The 26,900-nt window shown below is 35.4% G+C and overlaps 2 protein-coding genes and 2 long non-coding RNA genes across 16 annotated transcripts in view; 3 read left to right on the forward strand and 1 right to left on the reverse strand.

The window, feature by feature from the left end:
• LOC103875039 (probable disease resistance RPP8-like protein 2) overlaps positions 1-26,900 on the reverse strand; it is a 70,453-nt gene that overhangs the window by 33,726 nt on the left and 9,827 nt on the right. For 2 of the 13 annotated variants that reach the window (XM_033273715.1, XM_033273717.1), the window contains exons 3-6: positions 4,915-5,056; positions 4,682-4,828; positions 2,799-4,529; positions 2,462-2,687 (exon numbers count right to left, since the gene is read on the reverse strand). In XM_033273715.1, the coding sequence (XP_033129606.1) occupies positions 2,818-4,529; positions 4,682-4,828; positions 4,915-5,056 (2,001 nt within the window). In that variant the 3' untranslated portion in view covers positions 2,462-2,687; positions 2,799-2,817. Of the gene's footprint in view, positions 1-2,454; positions 2,688-2,798; positions 4,530-4,681; positions 4,829-4,914; positions 5,859-6,099; positions 6,297-11,669; positions 11,865-26,900 lie in introns of those variants that run through there. The other 11 variants (XM_033273708.1, XM_033273710.1, XM_033273709.1 and 8 more) reach the window with 11 other exon arrangements.
• On the forward strand, positions 4,658-25,132 carry LOC117126208. The gene is made up of 3 exons (XR_004448714.1): positions 4,658-4,889; positions 12,546-12,548; positions 24,982-25,132. It is a non-coding gene; the product is annotated as an uncharacterized LOC117126208 (long non-coding RNA).
• Positions 13,068-14,129, forward strand: LOC117126211. Its single transcript, XR_004448717.1, has 2 exons — positions 13,068-13,607; positions 13,946-14,129. It is a non-coding gene; the product is annotated as an uncharacterized LOC117126211 (long non-coding RNA).
• On the forward strand, positions 20,892-23,568 carry LOC103875038 (pentatricopeptide repeat-containing protein At5g48910-like). The gene has a single exon (XM_009153483.3). It carries the CDS (start codon positions 21,482-21,484, stop codon positions 23,486-23,488), a length of 2,007 nt encoding a protein of 668 aa, XP_009151731.2. The 5' UTR covers positions 20,892-21,481; the 3' UTR covers positions 23,489-23,568.

A 26,900-nucleotide genomic window follows, 5' to 3' on the forward strand; every position in this document is an offset into this window, starting at 1 on the left:
GTTTTCCGGTTTGGCGGGAACATTCAGTTTTTGGGTTTTGGCGAGAAAATTCTGTTTTCTGGTTTTGGCGGGAAAATTTTGTTTTCCGGTTTTGGCGGGAACATCCCGTTTTCCGGTTTTGGCGGGAAAATTGTGTTTTTTGGTTTTGGTGGGAAAATGCTTTTTGGAGTTTTGGTGGGAAAATGTGTTTTTAGGCTTTGGCGGGAAAATGCGTTTTTTTTTATTTTGACGGGAAAATGCGTTTTTTTTTGGTTTTGGTCGAAAAGTGCGGTTTTACTGGTTTAGCCGAAAAATGTGTTTTTATGAAAATGTTTGTTTTATGTTTTTTTTTTGCGGAAAAATACATCTTGCGGTTTTGACGGGAAAGTGTGTTTTTTAGTTTTTGCGAGAAAATGCATTTTTTGGTTATAGCGGAAAAATGTATATGAAAAAATAGAATTTACGGTTTGAAAATAATATTTTGATTTTAAAAGGTCATTTTTATCATTTTGGACTAAATTAGATGCATCTGCATCCAGATGCACCATCAAGACTCAGCTTCATTTGGATGAGAATTTGAGATGAGTTTTTAAAAATTCAGCTTGGTGATCCATCTGGATGTAGCGTTATAATGCACAAAACGAACATCAATTTGCATCTTCACCCAGATGGATCAGCTGGGTGAGGAAACGAACAGGGCCTAAGAGTATTGTTGCTCAAGGTTAGCATTTGGAGTTGTCTGCAGTTGCTTATCTCCCAAGGAACTGAACCGGAGAGATTGTTCTCAGACAAATCAAGGAAGCTAAGGTTCTGAATAAACCCTATTTTTTTAGGAATCTCTCCTATGCTGCTGTTATTGACAAGTCTTAATTTGACAAGAGAAGTGCAGTTTCTGATCTCCGGTGGGATAACACCGGAGATGGCATTAGACATAAGCAAGATCTTAGTCAGGTTACGAAGCTGGAACAAACCAGCAGGTAAGACTCCGGTGAGAAAGTTCTGAGACAAGTCAAGAGCTTGGAGATTCTTACAACCAGCTAAACTCGGTCGGAATGTTCCCTTCTAGCATGTTCTGCCACCCTAAGAAGATGTTAAGCTCCTTAAGCAAACCAATCGCAAGAGGAATCAAAACCGAAATCTCATTGGCGTCGATCTGCAACTGAAGAAGCCTTGTGCAGTTGCTTAGAACAGAAGGTATCGACCCTGTGATGTTGTTGCTGCTAAGCATAAGCTGTTGGAGATTCGACAAGTTACCAAACGTTTCAGGGATGGGTTCTTGAGAGATAGTTCGTAGAGAGATCAATGGAGGTTAAGCTTTTGATGAATCCGATCTCCTCAGGGATAGGTCCGTGAAGGTTATTCTGCCATAGAAGCATCTTCTCTAGGTTTTGAAGTTGACCTAGCTCTCGTGGAAGCGTGCCAGACAAGTCATTGTCGTATAGAAAGAGATTGATAAGCGCAGAGCAGTTTCCAAGCTCTTTAGGGATCTCACCCGAGAGCATTGCTGAATATAGACAGATATAGTTTCAAGCTTGCTTAGTTGACCTAACGTGACGGGTAAGTTACCGGATATTTCCGTTGCCGCGAGCCCTAGAACCGTGAGAATAATTGTCAAATATTTCTACAATATTTCTCCTTCTCTGAATCATTATCGTCCTGAATCATTTTCCTTGCCCTTAAAACCGCTAACACGCCTAATACCGCTAGAATAATTGTCAAACTAATTTAGCCCAATGGCTATCTTGAGTACTTGAGAAAGCACAAAATCTTCACCAGGCTGTGTCAGTGTGCTTAGCCGTGTACCATTACTGAATAAACAAGACCTGAAGCCTTTGGAACATAGTCCATTATTTCCTTCCATCTCTTCTTCTATCATTTGTCTGAACACTTTACTGTGTGGAAGAAAACGTGAGAATCTATCGTGAGAGATATTCAAAGAAACCAAGTTTTTAAGACCGGACTGGGAAAAGAGGTGGCCTGAAAGCATGTTGTACGATATATCCAGCACGGATAATCGGTTAAGAGCTGAGATCCTCGCCGGGATGAAGCCATCTAATGAGTTCCAGCTCAAGTTTAAGGCAATGTCTAGATTTTCAATGTCAAAGAGTTTTTCAGGTATGGTTCCAAGAGATGTTGTTACTGCTGAGATCAAGAAGCTGAAGATTCGTGCATTGACCAAGAGATGTTGTTACTGCTGAGATCAAGAATGTGGTTTTGCATAATAGTTTGTGTCAATACAGTCAGGATTGTAAGATGGTTTGTATTCGAGACCTGAGCCAAGCGTTTAAGATTCTTCCTCGTTTCAAGAGTGTAAACTCCGTGTATTATTACTACACTAATGCCTATCAATTAGCCAAAAGATAAACAATTTTTTTTTGTGACCGATGTTTATACTATCAAGGTAATTGTATATTTTAGGTTAACTAGATGTTTGGTGTCAAAGCTGTTGACTCCTCCATCTCTTGATCTTCGTTAAACCAAATGATAAAATCATGTTCAATGATCACTATCAAAGCATTGTCATACAAAAAAGGGAGACATTGAAGAAAATATGGTTCGACATACAGAATGTATTTCAAACTTAGCATTACAGCGAGTGAGCATGGAATAGATAAACGGAATATCGCACGCAGACAAGTAGTAAACAAAAACGACTTATATATCCCATCACACAATGAACAGTGGGTACTGATTCTGAGTAGGTTCCCCTGAAAACCAAATAATAAAGAGGTTAGATGGTTGAGACTTTCACACTAAACTTCAGAGGATACATAACCAACAAAACGAACAATATGGAACATTATACCAAAAATATATACCTGAGACGTTTTATTCTCCTTATTTGTAGCTAGGATAGTTTAATTGAACACTAGGAATGTGTTGGACTTTGTAGTAACTTTCCCCACCTGATTCCAATTTCCCCTTCCACTCATTGTTCATACCTGAAATTTTCAGTTCCTTTAAAGAGATTATATACTTCAGCCCTTCCGGTATCTCCTTCAACTTGTCACAATACTTTATATGCAAAGTACGAAGACATGGCATCGACCCTTCTTCGATTTCCCACTCTTCCAACTCTTTTAGAACCACTAAATCTAGCTTATGTAATTGAGGGAATCCACCTTTTGAACACACCATTTTCCTCCCTGCGAAAGCATCAAAGCATAATATAACAGACTTTAAATGAAGCAACTTTTCCAGAATCGGGAGTGGGTCCTCCTCCATTCTGCATTGACCTAGAGATATGCTTGCAAGGTTTGGAGGGAATCGAGAGTGCTCAGGAAGCCTTGGCATATGCATCGACATCACCAAATCCCTTAGATGAATGAAATTCCAAATGAAATCCACATCAGGAGCCACATCGGATTCGCTCAAGGAGATCAAGCTAAGCTTCTCCAGGTTTCTTAATTCACGGAGAGATGACGCTAGAATTTCACAAGTATACTTGCCTTCGAGAACTACTTCGAGAGTCCTGAGCCTAGTCATGCCGCAGAGGTCTATGATGCTACCACTTTTCGATCGGAAACACCCCAAAAGCTCCAGGTTCACTAGATTACCCAATTCCAGCTTTGTTTTATTTTTCATATAAAAGGGTAGGAACAGGAACCTCAACTCGACCATCTCTTTAAAGATATTTGGCACGTAAACAGCCCCACTGGAGGATAATTCCAAATAGAGTAGAAGCTTTAGATTCCGTAGAGAAGATGGTAGATGAGATCCCGAAGTCACGTTTAAGCTCAAATATCTCAAATGAATGAGATTGCCAATGCTGGAAGGTATTCTCCCTACTTCAATGGCAGCTACACTATCTGATTGTAAATTCAGATCTAGCACCCTAAGTAACTGTAAATTTCGGAATCCTTGAGCCGACTGCTTCCACAAGTTGCTGTCGAGTCCAAAACCCAAAACCGATCTAGCTTTTTTATTGCTTTTACCTCCCCACATATTAAGTGCATTACCACCATGAAGTACGAGTCTGCGAGATTCACGAGTATGAGCATTGACAGTTGAAGTGGAAGTAGGGGCTTTGATGACTTGAACAAAATTCTCTTCTTTGGCCTTAGATAAACATACTTCTCTCATCATGTCATGCATTTGACAATATTCCTGACCCCAACTCCCAATGCTTTTTTCTACGATAACCATATTTCTCCTTCCTAACTCTTCCATGTATTCTTCTCCACTCTCTCGAATGGTTGGTCCATCGCAACTTGATGTTATTATTCCTTCGGCTGCCCATAAATAAGACAGTCTATTGACTGTTATCTTGAAATCTTCAGGGAAATAAGCTAGGAAAAGAAAGCAATGCTTTAAATGCATTGGCAAATCTTCATAGCTCAGAGACAATACTCGGTAAACCGAATCTTGTTTGTTGTCATCTGAGCGAATGATCTGAGTTTGAATATTGTCATATACTCTTTTCCACGCTTCAACCGTATATTTCTTGTTAGCTAACAAGCCTCCCAGCACTTTAACAGCTAACGGTAGTCCTCCACAATATTTAACCATTTTTTTACCCATAGCTTCCAGTTCTTTATCAACACTAAATTCTGCAAAACAAAAAGCATATATTATAAGATAATAGCCATGAACCATATATGTACATCCCTGAACTACTCCACAAGATTTTTGATAATAGGAGGTAAGAGATATCACATTATGTGTCGTAACGGATTAATAATATTCTATTATATAAACGTACCAGTTTTGTCTCTTCTAGATAATGCTATCTGCTCACACAACTCCCAACTTTCCTCGGGAGTAAGGATTGTTGGTGTAAAGGCAAAACATGTTGGGTCTGCATGTAAACCAACACCTCCATTGCGAGAAGTAAGAATCATTTTCCAACCTGCAAATTGTAATTTCCTTTTAAGTCAGGGATTAAAAGGCATTTATGAAACTTTTAAGTAGTGTATGTACAATTAAAGAGCTTGCCTCTTTCTTGGGGGAAAACGTCTTTTATTCTATCCCAGTCTTCATTTTGCCATACATCATCTAAGACAATTAAATGTCTACGTGCTCCCAGCAATGGAAAGAGCTTCTCCTGGAGTTCGTTCTCATCCATTTGTTTGATAGCCTGGACTTCATTCTCATCCATCTGTTTGATGTCCTTACCATGTGGTCTAAGATCTTGCAAGATCTTTTGCCAAATATCCTTCCGCCGAAACTCTTTTGAAACACATACCCATGCGAATCCATCAAAATGACGTCGAACAATGTCATGATGAAAAACTTGTCTTGCCAGAGTGGTTTTGCCAATACCACCCATCCCTGATATGGAAACCACTTGAATGTTATCATTCTTCACCAAATGACCAACCAATTCTTCAACACTCTCTTCCACCCCAACAAGGCCCTTTTCAGAACTCTTAGGAAATGTTTGTCGGATCTCCCTCTGCACCCTTTGTCTCTCTTTTAGAGACAGTGAACGACCATCATACATGATTTCTTTTATTCCAAAGCTCTGCATTTCCGCAACAACCTCAGACATTCTCTTAGTTATGCCTTCAATTTCTATAGAAATATCTCGGCGCTCCACTAAGAAACAAGAAAGCCCTTTCACACGCCTCTTGATCCATTTTTCGTTACCACTAGATTCTTTCAAAAGAAAGGATTCAATTATATCTTCAGCATCGTAAACAATGTCTTTGACATCTTCCAAGAAGTTTCTCACAGCTTCATTTTTATGTTTCTTGGCATCTGCATCTTTCAACAATGACTGTAACTTTCTCATTCGGCGTTTTAGATCATCAACATGCTCGTGCACTCCCTGCAATCGCTCAGATTCTCGACTCAGGAGGTCCCAGAGTTTCTCCATTCCAAAGGACACAACTCCCTCAACCATCGCTGACACAACTACCTCAGCCATCACTGATTTCCTGTTCCAACGTCAACACATAAGCCAACAAAATAATACAAATATCAATCAGAGGAACTTATTTTAAATCAAACAAACTAAGAATAAGATTTGATTAAATGCCTTAAATTCGCGAAACAAGATTTTCTGATAATCCAAATAATTTTATTTTATTTTTAAATCTGATTCGACCATAACAGAGGGCAAAAGACAGATCAAAGCAAGTTAAGTCGAAAAATATGATGTAGAAAAACATGATATACCTTTTATGAAACAGATCTGCAACTAGGTTCTATCTGATTTACCTTTCAGCGACGTTCTTTGGAAGAAGCGATATGAGTTGCAATGAAAGAGCAAGTCAACTTTTGCAGTCGCTTCTATCTGTAATAATGCATGTGGAAGCTGAGTGAAGCAGGATTTTGTGGCGTGTTGGAGAAATTGAGTCAATCCCAAGTAAGAGCTATTGTGACACAAAGAACATGTGTTTTAACTTGACAGGAAGGATGACAGGTGAAATCTGATAGAAAAAATCAGTGTCATAGAAATCAAATGGTTTCTGGTTCTAAAGATTTAAAGGACCTAAATCTAAAGAAGATGGATAAGCTGGGTATAGGGAAGCTCAGACGTGGATACTCAAGGTTTAATGTCTTCATAGGAGGTCTCGTTTCAGTATTTATGTGTCTGCCTTTTGTAAGTTGTGGAATTTCTGTCTACAATAGAGGTGAGACTAATGCAGTTGAGAATGGTGAAGACATGGTTGATAGCAGGAGGCATGAGTTCTGATATGGTCAAGCCAGAAAAAATATATTGTTGTGTATTGAGTTGAGTCTAAGGCTATAAGAGTTTAACAGCTTGTCATAAGTTGATATGACTTAGACATTTCAGTGTCTGATCACTTTGGTGGATCAATGCCAAAAGTGGAAGCTTCGTTCAGATTAGAGTTATTGTGATCTTCTTGTACAAAGAACTAGTTTGAAGGACTGTGGTATAAAAGTTTGTGTCCAGTCTCTGACAAAATTTCAAGGAATGAACCATGTATATACAGTCAAAGTTTTAAGACTGAAAGAAGATCCACGTAAAGAGAAGTGAAGCTGAGGTTAAAGTCGCGTGAGTGTGTCTCTTAAATGGTTATTGTTCCAGGTGGAGCAATTGGTATTACAAAGAGGGAAATACATTCAGAATGGGTTTGTTTCCGAGGTGGAACTATATTTTCAGAAGGAGTCTTGCCTTCTCAGAACGTTGAACATCAAAGGAGGATCTGATGGAGTTTAAGAGGCTGCATATGTTTGAGTATGTGAAGTTTTGTCAGGGTTATCTTGCAGTGGACTGAGCCTTGGCTGTCTGTCTTCGTGATATTGGGTGTCATGCAGCATGTACTGTTGGTATAAACAGCGGTGCACAGAGGTTCATGTTGGCTGTATTAGAAGAAAAGTCAAAAGTTTTTTTCTTCTGGCCTGGAGTGAAGATTGATGAAGAATCAGTAGGAGTTTTGCAAAAATCAGAATATGAGGAAGTCTCTAAATTTAATGGAAGTAAGATCAGTGAAACACAGAAGGCTGCATAAAGTTGTCTATTTGCAGCAGGAGGAATTCAGCAGTAATCTTCTCCGAAGAAATACACTTACAGGTTGATCAAGTGGTGGAAGCTCAATGTAAAGGATGCTAGACGAAAGAGTTGGTTCAAGTCTGCGAAAAAGCAGGAGGCAAAGAAGCAAAGATTTTGGTTGATTATGCACACTGTTGAATGTGTTGCAGGTCTGTTACAGTTGAAGACACACATCATGAGCTCGAGTTTGATGTGCAAGAATCTGTAGAGAATATCTCAGGAGCATCACATGTTCTGTTGATGAGATATATGGTTAAAACGTACAAGTGGTGAACTACAAGCTACTGGTACTGGTCTGTTTGCTCAGGGAATTGGACAAGGAACTTATATCGAAGGTATTCACAACTAGGTGGAGTTATGAGGCGTGATCTGTTGACATCCAACAGCGGTACAAGTTGGTTTTAAGGCTTAGTTGGCTAGACAGATGGATGTAATTACAAAAATGCATTGCTTACTAACCTAAAGGTTTTGTTGAGATTGTTTTGCAGGTTTGAATCGAAGATTGGTTCATGATGGGAACATGTATGTTTCTGGTTTTTGCATATGATTCATGAGTAATTTGATTTTAAACTCAGTGCACGAGGTGAATCAAATGAGTCGACAAGAGGAATCAGGTTTGCATAGATATAAAGGCTATATATAATTGCTGAAACAGTTTTATGGTGTTTGATAGAAACCATGATGAAATCTGTGTGATTGTTGAACTCCTAAGTGCTAGCTTTTAGAGTTGTCTCTTGGTTTAACAATTTCTAAATTCATTAGTCTTGTTAATGAGATATTCTTGAATGGTTTCTCAGGTATATCAAAGATCGATAGGGGATCAATGAAGAGTATTAGCTTAACACCAGTTTGTGTGAAAGCTGGTTATGATACTCAAAGGGGCATTAGAATGCCAAGAGTCTTCTAGAAGCAGTGTGGTTTACACAGCTGAAGTATCCTTAGCATTATGTCTGGTTCATTGATTATTAATCAGGTTTAAGATGATTAAGTTTGTTTAACTGGTTGCTGTACATAAGGTTTCTTATGCAGGTCACTGGAGATGGATATTTACCAAGTTTGGAGCTGGAACTTCACAGTTAGTTCACAGTGAAAAAGAGAGATGTGAGAGACGGCATTCGCTTAAGTATTTTGGGTTCTCGTGGGTTTTTATTCTCTTAATTCTTCTTGTAAGGTTGATTGGATTGTAACCAACGGTGATTGATCTCCGTGTACAGCCACGCTGCGGTCGATCAGATTGAAAAGGTCAACTCGTTTGTGTTCTTTGATAGAAGCTAAGCCATGGATTCTTGAAGTCATGGATTCTTGAAGTGATCGGATTCTTTGAAGCTCTTGTGTTCTTCTTGTAAGGTTGATCGGATTGTAACCAACGGTGATTGAGCTCCGTGTACAGCCACCGCGGTCGATCAGATTAAAAAGGTCAACTCGTTTGTGTTCTTTGATAGAAGCTAAGACATGGATTCTTGAAGTCATGGATTCTTGAAGTCATGGATTCTTGAAGTGATCGGATTCTTTCAAACTCTTGTGTTCTTCTTGTAAGGTTGATCGGATTGTAACCAACGGTGATTGAGCTCCGTGTACAGCCACGCCACGGTCGATCAGATTAAAAAGGTCAACTCGTTTGTGTTCTTTGATAGAAGCTAAGACATGGATTCTTGAAAGTCATGGATTCTTGAAGTGATCGGATTCTTTGAAGCTCTTGTGTTCTTCTTGTAAGGTTGATCAGATTGTAACCAACGGTGATTGAGCTCCATGTACAGCCACGCTGCGGTCGATCAGATTAAAAAGGTCAACTCGTTTGTGTTCTTTGATAGAAGCTAAGTCATTGATTCTTGAAGTCATGGATTCTTGAAGTGATCGGATTCTTTGAAGCTCTTGTGTTCTTCTTGTAAGGTTGATCGGATTGTAACCAACGGTGATTGAGCTCCGTGTAAAGCCACACCACGGTCGATCAGATTAAAAAGGTCAACTCGTTTGTGTTCTTTGATAGAAGCTAAGTCATGGATTCTTGAAGTCATGGATTCTTGAAGTGATCGGAATCTTTGAAAGCTGGTTATGATACTCAAATGGGCATTAGAACGCTAAGAGTCTTCTAGAAGCAGTGTGGTTTACACAGCTGAAGTACCCTTAGCATTATGTCTGGTTCATTGATTATTAATTAGGTTTAAGATGACTAAATTTGTTTAAGTGGTTGTTGTGCATAAGGTTTCTTATGCAGGTCACTGGAGATGGATATTTGCCAAGTTTGGAGCTGGAACTTCACAGTTCTAAGGGCAGTTCACGGTGAAAGAGAGGGATGTGAGGGACAACATTAGCTTATGGGGCTGTTTTTTTTACCATTTGTCATCTCCATCCAAATGATTCATTTGTATGATCTATTCAGATGATCCATTCTCATTTTTGTGATTGTTTGTTTGTCCATCCACATGACTCATCTAGATGAATCATCTAAATGGATTTTATGTTTGTTTCTTTATTTTCATTTCCATTCAAATGAGTTTAGTAAACAAATTACCAAAATACCCTTGTGTTGGTTTAATCATATGTTTGATATTAATTTTAACTATATTACATTAATTATTTAGTTTAATATTTACATTAGAATTATTTCAAAATTAACGAATTTTCTTTTTGCGGTTTGGGCGAGAAAAAAAAAATTTTTTTGGTTTCAGCGACAAAACAAGATTTTTCGGTTCTGGCGGGAAAACAAGATTTTTCGGTTCTGGCGGGAAAACAAGATTTTTCGGTTTTGGCGGGAAAATACAAATTTTCGGTTTTGGCGAGAAAACACGTTTTTGCAGTTTTGGCGGAAAAAGACGTTTTTGGCGGAAAAACGCGTTTTTGGCGGAAAAACACATTTTTGCGGTTTTGGAGGGAAACCCATTAAAATGAAATTTTTCGGTTTTGGCGAGAAAACGAGATTTTTTGTTATTGGCGGGAAAACGTGTTTTGCGGTTTTGGCAGGAAAACACATTTTTGGCGGGAAAATGCATTTTTGTTGTTTTGGCGGGAAAATGCATTTTGCGGTTTTGGCGGGAAAATGCGTTTTTGGTGGGAAAATGTGTTTTTGTTGTTTTGGCGGAAATACACGTTTTTGCGGTTTTGGCGGGAAAACATGTTTTGCGGTTTTTACGGGAAAACGCGTTTTTGCGGTTTTGACGGGAAAACACATTTTTGCGGTTTTGGCGGAAAAACACGTTTTGGCGGGAAAACGCGTTTTTGCGATTTTGGCGGGAAAACGCGTTTTTGTGGTTTTTTCAGAAAAACAAGATTTTTTGGTATTGGCGAGAAAATGAGATATTTCGGTTTTGGCGGGAAAATACGTTTTTGCAATTTTGGCGGGAAAATGTGTTTTTGTGTTTTGGCGAAAAAATGTGTGCTTGGGGTGTTAACGTGAAAACATGTTTTTTTTTGTGATTTTGGCATGAAAACACGTTTTTCGGTTTTTGCGGAAAAATACGTTTTTGCAATTTTAACGGAAAAACACATTTTTGCAATTTTGGCGAAAAATTGCGTTTTTGGGGGTTTTGGCGTGAAAAATAGTTTTTAGGTTTTCGCGAGAAAAAGTGTTTTTGTAGTTTTGTCAGTTTTCGTATGTGACAAAAATGATATTATTTTTAGGTTTGTAATTTGTGAATTACATTAGGGGCATAATAGATATTATACCATTTTGAATGAACCATCTCTATTCAAATGATCCAAATTAGTTCCGCTGAATGGACTTTAAAATTAAGCCTAAATTTCCAAAAGTCATCCGGATGATCCATCTGAATGAGTTGTACTTTTAGTGTCTAAACAAATAAAACTTTCATCTTCATCCAAATGATTCATCCAGATGGAGAAACAAACAGGCCCTATGTATCTTGGGGTCTCTTGGGTTTCTATTCTCTTATATTCTTCTTGTAAGGTTGATCGGATTGTAACCAACAGTGAGTGAGCTCCGTGTACAACCACGCCGCGGTTGATCAGATTAAAAAGTTCAACTCATTTGTGTTCTTTGATAGAAGCTAAGTCATGGATTCTTGAAGTTATCGATGGTGATTAGAAGGGTTTGATTTTCAACATAAGCAAACTAGTAATAAGATGAGTAAATGCGTCAACTTCGTGAAACAAGATTTCTAATAATCCAAATATGTTTTTTTTTTTTATCTGATTCGACCACAACAGAGTGCAAAAGACGGATCAAAGCAAGTTAAGCAGAAAAAATATGATATAGAAAAACATGACATACCTTTTATGAAACAGATCTGCAACTCGGTTCTATCTGATTCACCTTTCAGCGACGTTCTTTGGAAGAAGAGATATGAGTTGCAACGAAAGAGCAAGTCAACTTTTGCAGTCGCTTCTATCTGTAATAATGCATTTGCTTTAGGCTAAGAATGGTAGGTGGGAAAACTAGTGGGCGTTACACAAGGGGTGGGGCATCCACCTTCTATTACCACTCACATATCAACTATGCAATTTTAAAATAAGATAGAACCATACACAAGCAGACAAGCAGTAAAAATTAGTGGATTATACACCCAAACAGTAAATAAACGCCTTTTACCTGTGAAAGAAGGGTAGCATACACTCTGTGCCTTTTTCTTTTCTTTTTTTTTTCAAAAAATATTAGATAATGTAAAATATTATTAAAGTAAAAAAAAAATTTACAATACATTATTCATGAAACATAACTCTCTTTGCCTTTCCGCAAAATCATTTATCAACTTCGAATAATCAAGTTTTTCTGCTAATTCATGCTCTATTATATCATCGACAATCCATTCAAACGGTCTTGAGACATAATCGAACGTAGACAATTCGTCTAACATACTTAAGCATATCATTAGCTCGAATTTCGTCACTTCATCTTGTCTGGCTTTTTTTTCCTATTTTGAAATCGACTTGGTTGATTTCTTATTCTATTTCATGGAAGCATTCTCTACAGACAACAATTCAAAAACATTAAAAACATAATTTAGATAAAATACACCAATACATTACATATGCTAGAACATAAAACAAGTAAATAACAATCATAATTTAAGAAAATTTCAGATTTTCTTACAAATTTTTTTTTTTAAAAAGAAATAAAAGAATAGGAAAAACTCACATAGATTCAGAGAATGTGGAGTATAATGATCTGCATAGAAGAATAAACAAGAAGGTTGAAAAAGGAGAAGATGGAACGTCAATTGTAAGAGTAAATAAAATAGGTAGTTATTGTAATTTATGTATTTTATCATTGAATATAATACTAGGTTAAGACCCACACCTTGCGCGGGATGAACATTATATATATAAATTATTTTATATATTATATATTTATAATATATTATGAAATAATAAATATATATTGAATAATTAAAAATTCATTATCTACTACTTATATAATTAAATTGGTGCGAATATATAAATAAGTTTTATAAATCAAAAAATATTTTTTCTATTTGATATGATTATAATTAAATTTATATGATAGTAACATATATATGGTATATTTTAACATTAATATTTATTAGATCATGCTTTTTGCTCATATTTTTTTATCATTTGCATCTATTATAGCAAAAAATCTAAATTAGTGATAACAAAATTTTCAGTGTGGAATTAAATTTTTAAGCAATTTATAATATTTTAAAAAAATAAGTTATCAATATTTTTTTCAAAATTTTTATCAAAAAATGTTCAAAGAAAATTTCAAAATTAAGATATTTATGTATTTTTATATGACATATAGTTTAATTTAATGATACATATATTTATATATCTTTTATTTTTGATACTTATTAAATAAGACTTTCAACTTATATTATTTTTGGGGGAATTTTACTTATACACTTTTTATGATACCACTTTTCAACTTTACCATCAATCGAAAGGCATTTTCAAAAATACCACATTCATTAATGTGTAAAAGACAATATTGCCCTTAACTTATCTTCAACTCATTTCTCTCTCTCTCGTGAATCTCCGTTCGTCGTCTATCGTCTCTGTTCAGATCCGCTGTTTTCCGTTCAGATCCGCCGTCTCCGTTCAGATTCGCCGTCTCTGTCCTCCAGATCCGCCGTCTCTGTCCTGAACCGACGTCTTCGTCCAGATTCGTCGTCTTCGTCCAGATCCACGAAGCAATCGAGATCGAGACTCAAAACTTCAAATGTTGAATCCTCAGCAAGAATCACAACCTGTAAGTATTTTTTCGGATTTTGTTGTTTTGATCTAAGAGAAAGAGTTATCTATTAATAGTCTGATCTAAGAGAAAGATTTCTAATAGTGAACATTGAGTTTTTGAAAATTTATAACTCTTTATAAATCGAAGTTATTTAGTAATGTAATTGACATGTTCAGTTCCCGACACTCATAAAAGAAGCATATGTTCAAGCTTATATGAGATCCACAACTCTGCCATCACACATTTTCTTTGATCTACAATGTTAATCATCAAATTCATCATTGTCTCTTGTTTTTTTTTCTAAAGTCTTATTGAGCAACCATTGACATTTTTAGTTTCTTCTTGTGTCTGAGATTGCAGAGTCTGTTTCTTTTAGCAGCGATAAAAAGTATGATATAACGCAAGTGAAGGCTCCACCTCAGCTGCAGAAAAAGATGTGTTAAGTAACTCAATCAACTAAAAGACAATTTAGAAAGGCTTATAAGACAGTTTATAAAGTTTGTTAAATAATTTATAAGGTTTATAAATTCTGCACAATTTTGAAGTTAACTACGAGGTATTGTGATACTTCAACAGAGCTACCAGACAAGCCAAAACTGATCATCCAACGTTCAAATATGAATTATGTTGAAAATGATTTTTTGTATTTTAGGTAAGGAGGAATTTAGTGAAATTGAGAATTCACACCTTGCGGAAGTGTTGTAGAACTAGCTAGAAAGAATAACATTCAATTTTCAGGAAAACCTTATGCAAATAAGATTATTGATGAATGGGGGTAGATCTATGGTTCACTTTCTCATATCAACCAATGGGGTTAGATCTATGATTATTGATGAATGTAAATAATTTATAAAAGCTTATAAAAAACGTTATGAAAGCATACATTCAATTTATAAGGGTATTATATGAGTTCCATAGGTTTATAAATCAACTAAAAGAGTCTATAACAATTTAGAAAGCCTTATAAAACAATTTATAATGGTTTGTATAATAATTTATAAGGGTTTATAAGGGTACGTAAATAATGTATATGGGTTTATAAAAATAATTTATTAAGTTTATACACCATTATAAATATTATAAAATGATTTATATGGGAATTTAAAATTTCTGAAGCGGTGGAGTCTTGATTGCTGTCCACATGTACCTCAGAATCTGCCATGTATCATCATCTCTTTACAAAGCCTTATAAGGATATGTAAAATTATTTGTAGGAGTTTATAAACTATTAATAAATGCATATAAAACAAGTTATAAAATCTATAAACCATTTATAAATGTTTATAAGAAAGTTATGAAAGTTTATAAACAATATATAAGGGGCATGTATACTATTAATAAGAGTTTATAAAAACTGTATGAAAGATTATATTCAATTTATAAGAGGTATTATAAGAGTTGTATAGGTTTATAAATCAACTAAAAGAGTCTAAAACCATTTAGAAAGCCTTATAAAACAATTTATAATGGTTTGTATAATAATTTATAAGGGTTTATAAGGGTATGTAAATAATGTATACGGGTTTATAAAAATAATTTATTAAGTTTATACACCATTATAAAATATTATAAAATGATTTATAAGGGAATTTAAAATTTTTGAAGCGGTGGAGTCTTGATTGCTGTCCACATGTACCTCAGAATCTGCCACGTATCATCATCTCCTTACAAATCCTTATAAGGATATGTAAAATTATTTGTAAGAGTTTATAAACTATTAATAAATGCATATAAAACAAGTTATAAAATCTATAAACCATTTATAAATGTTTATAAGAAAGTATGAAAGTTTATAAACAATTTATAAGGGGCATGTATACTATTAATAAGAGTTTATAAAAACTGTATGAAAGATTATATTCAATTTATAAGAGGTATTATAAGAGTTGTATAGGTTTATAAATCAACTAAAAGAGTCTAAAACCATTTAGAAAGCCTTATAAAACAATTTATAATGGTTTGTATAATAATTTATAAGGGTTTATAAGGGTATGTAAATAATGTATACGGGTTTATAAAAATAATTTATTAAGTTTATACACCATTATAAAATATTATAAAATGATTTATAAGGGAATTTAAAATTTCTGAAGCGGTGGAGTCTTGATTGCTGTCCACATGTACCTCAGAATCTGCCACGTATCATCATCTCCTTACAAATCCTTATAAGGATATGTAAAATTATTTGTAAGAGTTTATAAACCATTAATAAATGCATATAAAACAAGTTATAAAATCTATAAACCATTTATAAATGTTTATAAGAAAGTTATGAAAGTTTATAAATAATTTATAAGGGGTATGTATACTATTAGTAAGAGTTTATAAAAACTTTATGAAAGATTATATTCAATTTATAAGGGGTATTATAAGAGTTGTATAGGTTTATAAATCAACTAAAAGAGTCTATAACCGTTTAGAAAGCCTTATAAAATAATTTATAATGGTTTGTATAATAATGTATACGGGTTTATAAAAATAATTTATAAAGTTTATACACCATTATAAAGGATTATAATAAAACAATTTATAAGGATATGTAAAATTTCTGAAGCGGTGGAGCCGTGCTTGCTGTCCACATGTGCCTTAGAATCTGTCACGTATCATCATCTCTTTACAAAGCCTTATAAGGGTATGTAAAATTATTTGTAAGAGTATATAAACCATTAATAAAGACATATAAAAAAAGTTATAAGATCTATAAATCATTTATAAATGTTTATAAGAAAGTTATGAAAGTTTATAAATAATTTATAAGAGGTATGTATACTATTAATAAGGGTTTATAAAAACTTTATGAAAGCCTTAAAACAATTTATAATGGTTTGTATAATAATATATAAGGGTTTACAAGAGTATGTAAATATTTTATAAGGATTTATAAAAATAATTTATAAAGTTTATACACCATAATAAAGGATTATAAAATAATTTATAAAAGTATGTAAAATTTATGAAGCAGTGGAGTCTTGCTTGCTGTCCTCATGTGCCTCACAATCTGCCACGTATCATCATCTCTTTACAAAAGTATATAACTATTTATACAGGTTTATAAAACTATTTAAAAGGGTGTATTAAACTATTTACAAGAACATATAAGCTATTTATAAGTCTATTGTTAAAAGTACAACTCGACGATTTATAAATTCTTATTAAGAAGTTTTTAAACAAGAGTTGATTGTATATGTCTATACAAAACACATAAATGTTTGAACTTGAGAAGTCTTGTGAGGAATGCTAGGCAGAATGAGTGTAAGAAACTCAAAGTGATTTATAAGCGTTTATAAATTTATTTACAATGGTTTATAAGGTAATTTTTTTAAAATCCCTCCAAAAGACAATCAACACAAAAAAACATATCTGGTGAAAGAGCCACGTCCTTCAACAAGGGATATATTGCTTTAACATAGTCTGAGAACATCAAGGCTTCTCCATATCTCACTCTTCTATAAAAGAAACAATTGAAACCAAACTCACTTACATGTCCAACTAATATCTTCAATTATGCAACTACTAAAAGAGAGATACAATTGTTTTAGTATAAGAGATGTCTAAATAAGATGAGAGAGAAGAATGTACTAAGAAGCCAACTCTGCAACTTTTATAAAGCGTTATAAATACGTAATTCTTTGATAGTACAAACCACATTCTTCTTCAGAGTCTCTCTTGCCTCTTCAAATAGCTCACCAACCTCGTAAATTTTCAAAATCTGAACAAAAGCCAGTCACATATTATTTCTACGCATCAGCATTCACTTCCAAAAATAAGATTCAAAAATAGTATACTTTCGTAACTCAACAAACTCATCATTCATCTTCACTGCTTCTGTAGATATTATACACAAAACAAGACATAAAAAATAAACTCATAAAGTATAAATAGAACGTTACACTACCAAAACACCAACGTTCCACCTCATATACTGCACATACTAAAACATTGCTAGTCAAACTACAAATAGTAGCATTGTATTACCTTAAGGAAGTGAGATACTTAGATATGCATATCACCACACATATTCTCCACAACATCCTTTAAATCCAAAAGCTGACAACACACATTTGTAATTCTCTACAACATCACCAAATCAACCAAGAAAAGAAGTAATCATAGAATAATTATACTCTTAGGTTAGTACCTTCTCATGAATTAAATAATTATATAAATCTGAAAACTATGACAATAAATCAACCAAATCAATAATTGTACTCTTACGTTAAGCTTTGTGTCTTTTGATTGCTAACAGATCAACAGTAAGATTTGAAAGGATCCAATTTATAAGATCTTATAAATTTGAGATCTGAAAACTTCACTTGAAAAACTTCGTCTTCTTTCTTAGAAACATATCGATTTTGATAAATCAAGCTAAAATTACAGAAAGAGGCAAAAATCACCATATACTATCATCTTACCTTTGTTAGTGTTTCTTAGGCGTTGGGAGAGAGATCGTCTCGTTCGTCTGAGCTTGCCGAGTCTGTCAGCTTTGCCGGAGAACTTCTCGGCATGCGATTCGTGACGAACGTGACCGATTTAGCATCGGAGGATTACTACGACTACATAATGCCGGCAGAGGAACGGCGGGATGTCCACTCGCCGCCACGCTCTCCCAATCCGGTCGAGTTCGTCGGAGATCGTCGAGTTCGCCGGAGATCGCCAAGTTCGCCGAAGATCGCCGAATTCGCCGGAGATCGCCGAGTTTGCCGGAGATCTCGTTGGAGCTCGTCTCAATTTGATCTCATTTTCATCTCGTGACAGACATTTGGAGAAGAATAGATCTAGGTTAAATTAATGAAATGAGGGGTATAATGGTACTTTAGCCATTAAAATTTTAATGGTAAATTTGAAAAGTGTAAAGTTGAAAAGTGGTATTAGGAAAGTGGTATTAGTGGCAATTCCCCATTATTTTTTTAATTATTTGTATCATGTCATAACAAAAATTTTAAATCATAGATTACAAAATTTGAATGTGAAACTTTTAACAGTTTTAGTAATTTATACTCGTTTTTAAAAATTCAAAATAAAATATATAAATATTTTTTTTAATTTTTATTATATGGTTACTATGATTGTTTAATTTATTTTAATAGCTTAAAATTAAACAAATATAATTATAATACACACTTATTTTTATCAAATCTTTATTATTCAAAATCATTAATTGTCATATATACTTTAGCCACATTCGGCAATTTCGTAATCTTATTTAAGGAAATAATGAAAACATTAATAATATATTTATTGTGGTTTAATAAAAAGATTATTATATATTTAGATGGACCAACTTATTTCTCTAAGGATTCTAAGAATCATTCTAGTGATGACACGTGGCTACAAAAAAATGTTGCAATGCTTCTCAAATAATATATAGGGGATATAAGGAAATTTAAAAATTTAGAAAAGGTAATCAATCATTACGATCAAATCATTCAGTTATTATTAGGGGTGGGCAAAATATCCATAATTTTGATTTGATTCGTTATGTATATATATATATATATACATATACTTAAAGAAGTATATATATATATATATATATATATATAAGCTGTATCAATTTTTTCTTTATTTTTAAAATTTTTATTTTATTTTTACGGATCAAATCAGATATCTCGTAAAAATCTAAAAAAATTTCGGATATCCGGAACAGCGAATATCTGGAAGGCTATTCGTGCCCACCCCTAGTTATATTTGGCTGGAAGCATATTTGAACCCATGCCTAGAGGAGCAAGAAAAAGTACATAGCCAACATACCAAAGAAACTTCACTGAACATTATGCCCATAATTTTTAATAAATCTTGGTGCTCCAAGCCTTTGTTTTATGGGCTTTAGTCCAGGGCTAGGCCTAGCTTTACTCTCACCAAGCGCCATGGCGAGGCAAGTCGATCAGCCATGTGTAACTCACATGCAAAACCGTAATTATCCATTTTCAACTTTTAAGTCATGTTAAGCCATATATAAAAACAGTAAACAGAATCATAAAACCAATTCCATTTTTGTTGGCTATAACAAGAACTAGACTAGTCGAAGATCACATAATTTTTGTATGCTTCGGTTTGTTGATAGATTATATCAGACGGCACAGCTACTCTATTAAACCAAGGCCGGTTGAGTAACCAAAATTTGCACAAACCATGCAGATAAATCATCGAAGCCGCGCTTTGCGCGCCTTAAAGCATCTCCAAAAAGATTCTTTATTTTATAATTTGCAAAACTCTATATTTAAATTTTGGAAGTCCCGGAGCAAATTTATTAAACGATTAGTGTTGTTGTAATATTTAAATTTGTGTAATAATTATTTCTTCATGTATCTTTTTAAAAAAATTATTAAGTTTTTTTTGGAATAATCTTGTTGTATAGTTCTAGTTTTACAATATTATAAATCTTATTTTATTTTCTGTGTAAAATCTGAATTTATAAAAACAAATTTTAAATATCTATGATATACAAAAGTTTTAATGATTAAGACGATAAATGAGAAAATACTTAAAAATCATAAATATGATATGTAATTAATTATAAAGACAAAAATGCAAATAAAAAGATGAAACTTTAAATTTGGAGTTTTTAGGAGTGAAACTTCAAATATGAAGTTTTAATCCTTAAAATTTCAAATTTGAAGTTTTGAAGTTCTTTTTTGGTTTTGAAGTTCTTTTTTGGAGAACAAAAAACTTTGTATTTGAAGTTATAAAATTTCTTTTGGAGATACTCTTACGTGATACTAGTTTAGCACTCAATGGCGAGCACTTTCTGTACCTCGCCTGGCCTTGGGGTCTTGAGGCGATGAGGACATAGCTAGATGTCTCCAAGCGCCATAGCGGTCAAATCGATCACCATTTAAAACCAAACTTAAAACACCTTAAAATATATTTTTTTTTATTAAAAGAACACAAAAAAAAAATGACCAAAATAAATTTCATTAAAAAGGTAAAAAAAAAAACTTTTACCTTTATTTTATAGATATTTAAATATACATATAATTTTATAAATAAAAAATATTGTTATTTTCAAATAATATGTTTTTAAATTTGAATTTTTTTATCTTTATTTTGGAATATTAAAAAAAAAATTGAAATCCAAAAATTCTTTTTAAAACTATTTTAAATTTTTATTTTTTTATTTTTTTAAAAAAAATCCTAAATCCCATCTCTTCAAACCTTCACCTTTCAAATCTAAACTATAATTTTATATTAGCTAACTATATATTTCAAAAAATAAAATTGTATCTAAATATATTTACATTTTTAATGAAACATTTTGGTCATTTTGATCTTTATGAACTATATTTATGATAAAAACTTTTTAGGATCGATAGACAGTTCTGCATATACGTCATACTCGATGAAGATGAACTCCGCAACCCACGTTCATTAGCTCTGCTTTCAGCATTCTGAAATTTACAATAGGCTTACATCCAATAATCTACAAGAAATTGAAATCGAACCTTGGTGTAAAAGCCTATGGTTCCGCAAATTTAGTTTTCTTTATTAACCAAGATAGCTTTAACTATGTGAAATCTGAATATTAGGTTTTAACACAGATTATTATCGTGATGAGCTCAATCTGTCTATAGGGATGTTTAGCACCAAGTTTACGTTGTAGTGAATATTCGGAACCAAGTTTACATTGTAGGATTCTCAAATGTAAACTTGAAGGAATAATAGTTCAGTTTATAGAATTACTACTGATTTAAAGCTTTTGAAAATTGTTAATCAAATTTTATTTATGTATAAATAGGTCCAAAACTTATTAATTTGAGAAGAGTATATTTTGAATGATTTGAGTTTATAAAAAAGAATGAAAAAACAGAATTGGACAGTTAACACTATCCTGTTACAAGCCACACGATCCTTTCTTCCTTCCTTAGACGAAGAACTCGCGAGTCACCACCATGAACCCAACGCAGACGCTTTACCCCTCCGGCGGTAACTCGCCGTCACCTCATTCAACGCACCCGTCATCCCTCTTCCCTCAAATCAACAGATGCCGAACCATGCGCGACCTCTCCCAAATCCACGCCACATTCGTCAAATCCGGCCAAATGCGAGACACTCTCGCCGCCGCGGAGCTCCTCCGCTTCTGCGCCACCACCTCCGATCTCCTCCACCGCGACCTCGATTACGCGCACAAGATCTTCACCCAGATGCCTCACCGCAACACCTTCTCCTGGAACACTATTATCCGAGGCTTCAGCGAGAGCGAAGAGCAAAACGCAATCATCGCGATCGCACTCTTCCACGAGATGATGAAAGACTCGGTCGAACCGAACCGGTTTACCTTCCCGTCACTCCTCAAGGCCTGCGCGAAAACCGGGAGGATCGAAGAAGGCAAGCAGATCCACGCGCTGGCGTTGAAGCTAGGGCTTAGCGGCGACGAGTTCGTGATGAGCAATCTCGTGAGGATGTATGTGATGTGCGGTTTGATGAGAGACGCGTGCGTGTTGTTTTATAAAAACATTATAGGGAGAGATATGGCTGTGAATATGATGGTTGATGGTGGTAGAAAGAGAGACGGTGAGGTTGTTATATGGAATGTGATGATTGACGGTTACATGAGGCTTGGTGATTGTAAAGCTGCGCGGACGTTGTTCGATCAAATGCGTGTGAGAAGCGTTGTTTCTTGGAACACTATGATCTCTGGCTATTGCAAGAACGGGTGCTTCAAGGAGGCTGTGGAGATTTTCTGTGAGATGAGGAGAGTTGATTTGCGTCTTAGTTATGTCACTTTGGTTAGTGTTTTGCCTGCGGTTTCTCGGATAGGGTCGTTGGAGTTGGGAGAGTGGTTGCATTCTTATGCGGAGAGTAATAGAGTGGAGGTTGATGATGTGCTTGGCTCTGCTTTGATTGATATGTACTCCAAATGCGGAGTTGTGGAGAGAGCGGTTGAGGTGTTTGAGAGGTTACCGAGGAAGAATGTGATTACTTGGAGTGCTATGATTAACGGGTTTGCTATACACGGCCTAGCGGGTGATGCTATTGACTGTTTTTGTAGAATGAGGGAGGCTGGAGTTAAGCCTAGCGATGTTGCGTACATCAATCTCTTGACGGCTTGTAGCCATGCTGGGTTGGTAGAAGAAGGGAGAAAGTATTTTAGTCAGATGGTGAATGTGGATGGTTTAGATCCTAGGATTGAACACTACGGGTGTATGGTTGATCTATTGGGACGCTCGGGTCTTCTCGAAGAGGCTGAGCAGTTTATACACAACATGCCCGTGAAACCAGATGACGTGATATGGAAAGCTCTTTTGGGTGCTTGCAGAATGCACGGGAACGTGGAGATGGGGAAACGTGTGGCTAATATTCTGATGGATATGGTTCCTCAGGACAGTGGAGCTTATGTGGCTCTCTCAAACATGTACGCTTCTCAAGGAAACTGGTCGGAGGTTTCGGAGATGAGGCTGAGGATGAAGGAGATGGATATAAGAAAAGACCCCGGGTGTAGCTGGATCGATGTTGATGGTGTGCTTCATGAGTTTCTTGTGGAAGATGATTCTCACCCGAGAGCCAAAGACATTAACTCGAAGCTTGCGGAAATCTCAGAGAAACTGAGACTGGCTGGGTATAGACCCATCACTACGCAGGTTTTGCTGAACTTGGAGGAAGAGGATAAAGAAAACGCGCTTCATTACCATAGCGAGAAGATCGCTGTTGCGTTTGGGTTGATAAGCACAACACCTGGTAAACCAATACGCATTGTTAAGAACCTGCGTATCTCCAAGTCAGAATATACAAATCAACAAAGCACTCACAAGGGAAACATTGAAGAAAATATGGTTACACATACAAAAAGTATTTCAAACTTAGCATTACAGAGAGTGAGCAATAGATCACAACAACAACAAAAACAACGACTTCATACAATCAAGAGTGGGTACTTGATTCTGAGTAAGTTCACCTGAAAACCGAATAATAAAAAGTTTAGATGAGACTTTCACACTAAACTTCAAGGAGGATAAATAGCCAACAAAAATGAACAATATGTACAATATACCAAATATATATATATATACCTGAGACGTTTTATTCTCCTTATTCGTCGCTGGCACGCAACAAAAACGCCTTATATTCCATCAGAATATCATCAACAGTGCGTACTGATTCACCTGAAAACCGAATAATAAAAATGTTAGATATTTGAGACCATGTACTACGAGTCTGCGACATCTACGACTTTGAGCAATGACATTAGAACTGGAAGTAGAGGCTTTGAAGAATTAAAGAAAGTTCTCCTTTTTTGGCTTCATGTAAGCATACTTCTCTCATCATGTCATGCATTTGACAAGAATCCCATCTCCAACTCAAACTATCTTTTTCAGCAATAACCATATTTCTCCTTATTAACTCTTCCAAGTATTCTTCTCCACTCTCTCGAATGGTTGGTCCATCGCAACTTGACGTTATTATTCCTTCTGCTGCCCAGAAATAACACAATTTATTCACTTGTATCTTGTAATCTTCAGGTAAATAAGCTAGGCAAAGGAAGCAATGCTTTAACTCCATTGACAAATCTGATACGTAGGAGGGGATGAGGTGGCATTCACGTGAGCAATGCACGTGAGCACATAACATTTCACATGGGAAGGATGCTGAGCTGGCTGCTCTCCAACTTGCTGCTTACTCTTTCTATTTAAGCTGTAGTTTGCTAGAGAGAAAGGTTATCTAGAGTTTGAGTGAATAATCAGAGAGAGATGTAGAGAGATCTTCGAGAGAAGGATTTGTAATCGGTTTCTCTTGTAAAATCACTATTTCTCTCAATACAATCAGTATTTCATCTTTAGATCATTGTTTTCACATCTACTCGTAACAAAATCTTCATAGCTCAGGGACAAAACTCGGCAAACTGAATCTTTTTTGTTGTCATCTAACTGAATGATCTGAGTTTGAATATTTTTTATATACTCGTTCCCACTCGTCAACCATTTTTTTAGCTAACAAGCCTCCCAGCACTTTAACAGCTAACAGTAGTCCTCCACAATATGTAACCATTTTCTTACCCATATCTTCTAGCTCTTTATCAACACCAAATTCTGCGAAACAATAGCATATATTATAAGACAATGGCCATGAACAATATGTCTACCCTAGAAGATAAATTAGTGAATTACTCCACAAGATTTTTGATTATAGGAGGTAAGAGATATCACATTCAGTGTCTTAATTAACAAACGTACCAGTTTTGTCTCTTCTAGATAATGCTATCCCCTCACATAGCTTCCAAGTTCCAACTTTCCTCGGGATTAAGGATTTTTGGTGTAAAGGCAAAACATGTTGGGTCTGCATGTAAACCAACACCTTCATCGCGAGAAGTAAGAATCACTTTCCAACCTGCAAATTAAATTTTCTTTTATGTCAGTTAGGGATTAAAAGGCATTTATGAAACTGCTAACGGAAGCACTTAAGTAATGTATGAAAAAGTAAAGAGCTCGCCTCTTTCTTGGGGGAAAACGTCTTTTATTAGATCCCAGTCTTCATTTTTCCATACATCATCGATGACAATTAAATGTCTAGATTTTCCCAGCAATAGAAAGAGCTCTGCCTGGAGTTTATTCTCATCCATCTGTTTGATGTTCTCATCATGTGGTCTAAGATCTTGCAAGATCTTTTGCCAGATATCCTTCCGCTGAAACTCTTTTGAAACACATACCCATGCGAATCGATTAAAACGATGTCGAACAATGTCATGATGAAAAACTTGTCTCGCCAGAGTGGTTTTACCAATACCACCCATCCCTGATATGGAAACCACTTGAATGTTATCTTTCTTCACCAAATGACCAACCAAGTCTTCAACACTTTCTTCCACCCCCACAAGGCCCTTTTCAGAACTCTTCGGAAATGTTTGTCGGATCTCCCTCTGCACCCTTTGTCTCTCTTTTAGAGACAGTGAACGGCCATCGCTCATGATTTCTTTTATTCCAAAGCTCTGCATGTCCGCAACAACCTCAGACATTCTCTTAGTTATGCCTTCAATGTCTATAGAAATATCTCGTCGGTTCCCTAAGAAACAAGAAAGTTTTCTCACACGCCTCTTGATCCCTTTTTCTTTACCACTAGATTCTTTCAAAACAAAGGATTCAATTATATCTTCAGCATCATAAACAATGTTTTTGACATCTTCCAATAAGTTTCTCACAACTTCATTCTCATGTTTCTTGGCATCTGCATCTTTCAACAATGACTGTAACTTTCGCAGGTGACGTTCTAGATCAGTAACATGCTCATGCACTCCCTGTAATCGCTCAGATTCTCGACTCAGGAGGTCCCAGAGTTTCTCCATTCCAAAGGACACAACTCCCTCAGCCAGCACTGACACAACTACCTCAGCCATCACTGATCTCCTGTCAGAGGAACTTTTTTTCTTAACTTATTTTTAATGAAATAATTTTATTTTATTTTTAAATCTGATTCGACCATAACAGAGGGAAAAAAGACAGATCGAAGCAAGTTAAGTCGAAAAATATGATGTAGAAAACATGATTTACCTTTTACGAAACAGATCTGCAACTCTGTTCTATCTGATTTACCTTTCAGCGACGTTCTTTGGAAGAAGAGATATGAGTTGCAATGAAAGAGAAAGTCAACTTTTGCAGTCGCTTCTATCTGTAATAATGCATTTGCTTTAGACAACTGAGAATAATTTTATTCAAAGACCACGAAGGCCACCAACCACAACTACAACAGTGTCTTTCACCATCATTCCATCAATAGCTCAAAACACAGAGTAAAAACCAGGGGAGTTACAAAAATAGAGTGACAGTCCCCGAATTAAATCCTAACCTTCCTTCCTAGACATATGTTAGAGAAAACGGCTTTCATTAACAAGGAACTAAAACAACCAAGGGGGATGACCAGTGGCCACATAGGATTGGATCCGCCCTTGCCTAGTAACACTTTGAGCAATGAAAGATGTTCCTCTATTTGCCTCTTCCCCCCCCCCCCCCCCCCACAACCTGCAATCCAAACTCATTCATCTCCAATAACTCTCTTAAGATCTCATAGGCTTGATAAGAAAAAGATGGCCAGGCTTCCGGGCGGAGTACTGCTCCCAAACAGGTCAGAGAATTCACCAGCAAAGAATAAACCGGAATGTCTACCAATACTGACTACTATTTCTAGTAATAATATAAGTACATATGATAAAAATGTGGAGAGTACCTGGAGCTATGTAACCATAGGAACTAGCAATGGTTTTGAAAGAACGAGCAAAGTCTCCACCGTCAACAAGCTTAGCAAGACCGAAATCTCAAATATAGGGCCCAAAATCAGGGCCAATGAGAATATTATTAGCCATGATGGGAGGAACACAGTCAT

The sequence above is a fragment of the Brassica rapa genome, chromosome A06 (genome assembly GCF_000309985.2).
Source record: "Brassica rapa cultivar Chiifu-401-42 chromosome A06, CAAS_Brap_v3.01, whole genome shotgun sequence".
NCBI lineage: Eukaryota > Viridiplantae > Streptophyta > Magnoliopsida > Brassicales > Brassicaceae > Brassica > Brassica rapa.

Bases quoted from the DNA above. Each gene is read 5' to 3' on its own strand.
- LOC103875038 (XM_009153483.3), top strand. From the start codon at position 21,482: ATGAACCCAACGCAGACGCTTTACCCCTCCGGCGGTAACTCGCCGTCA.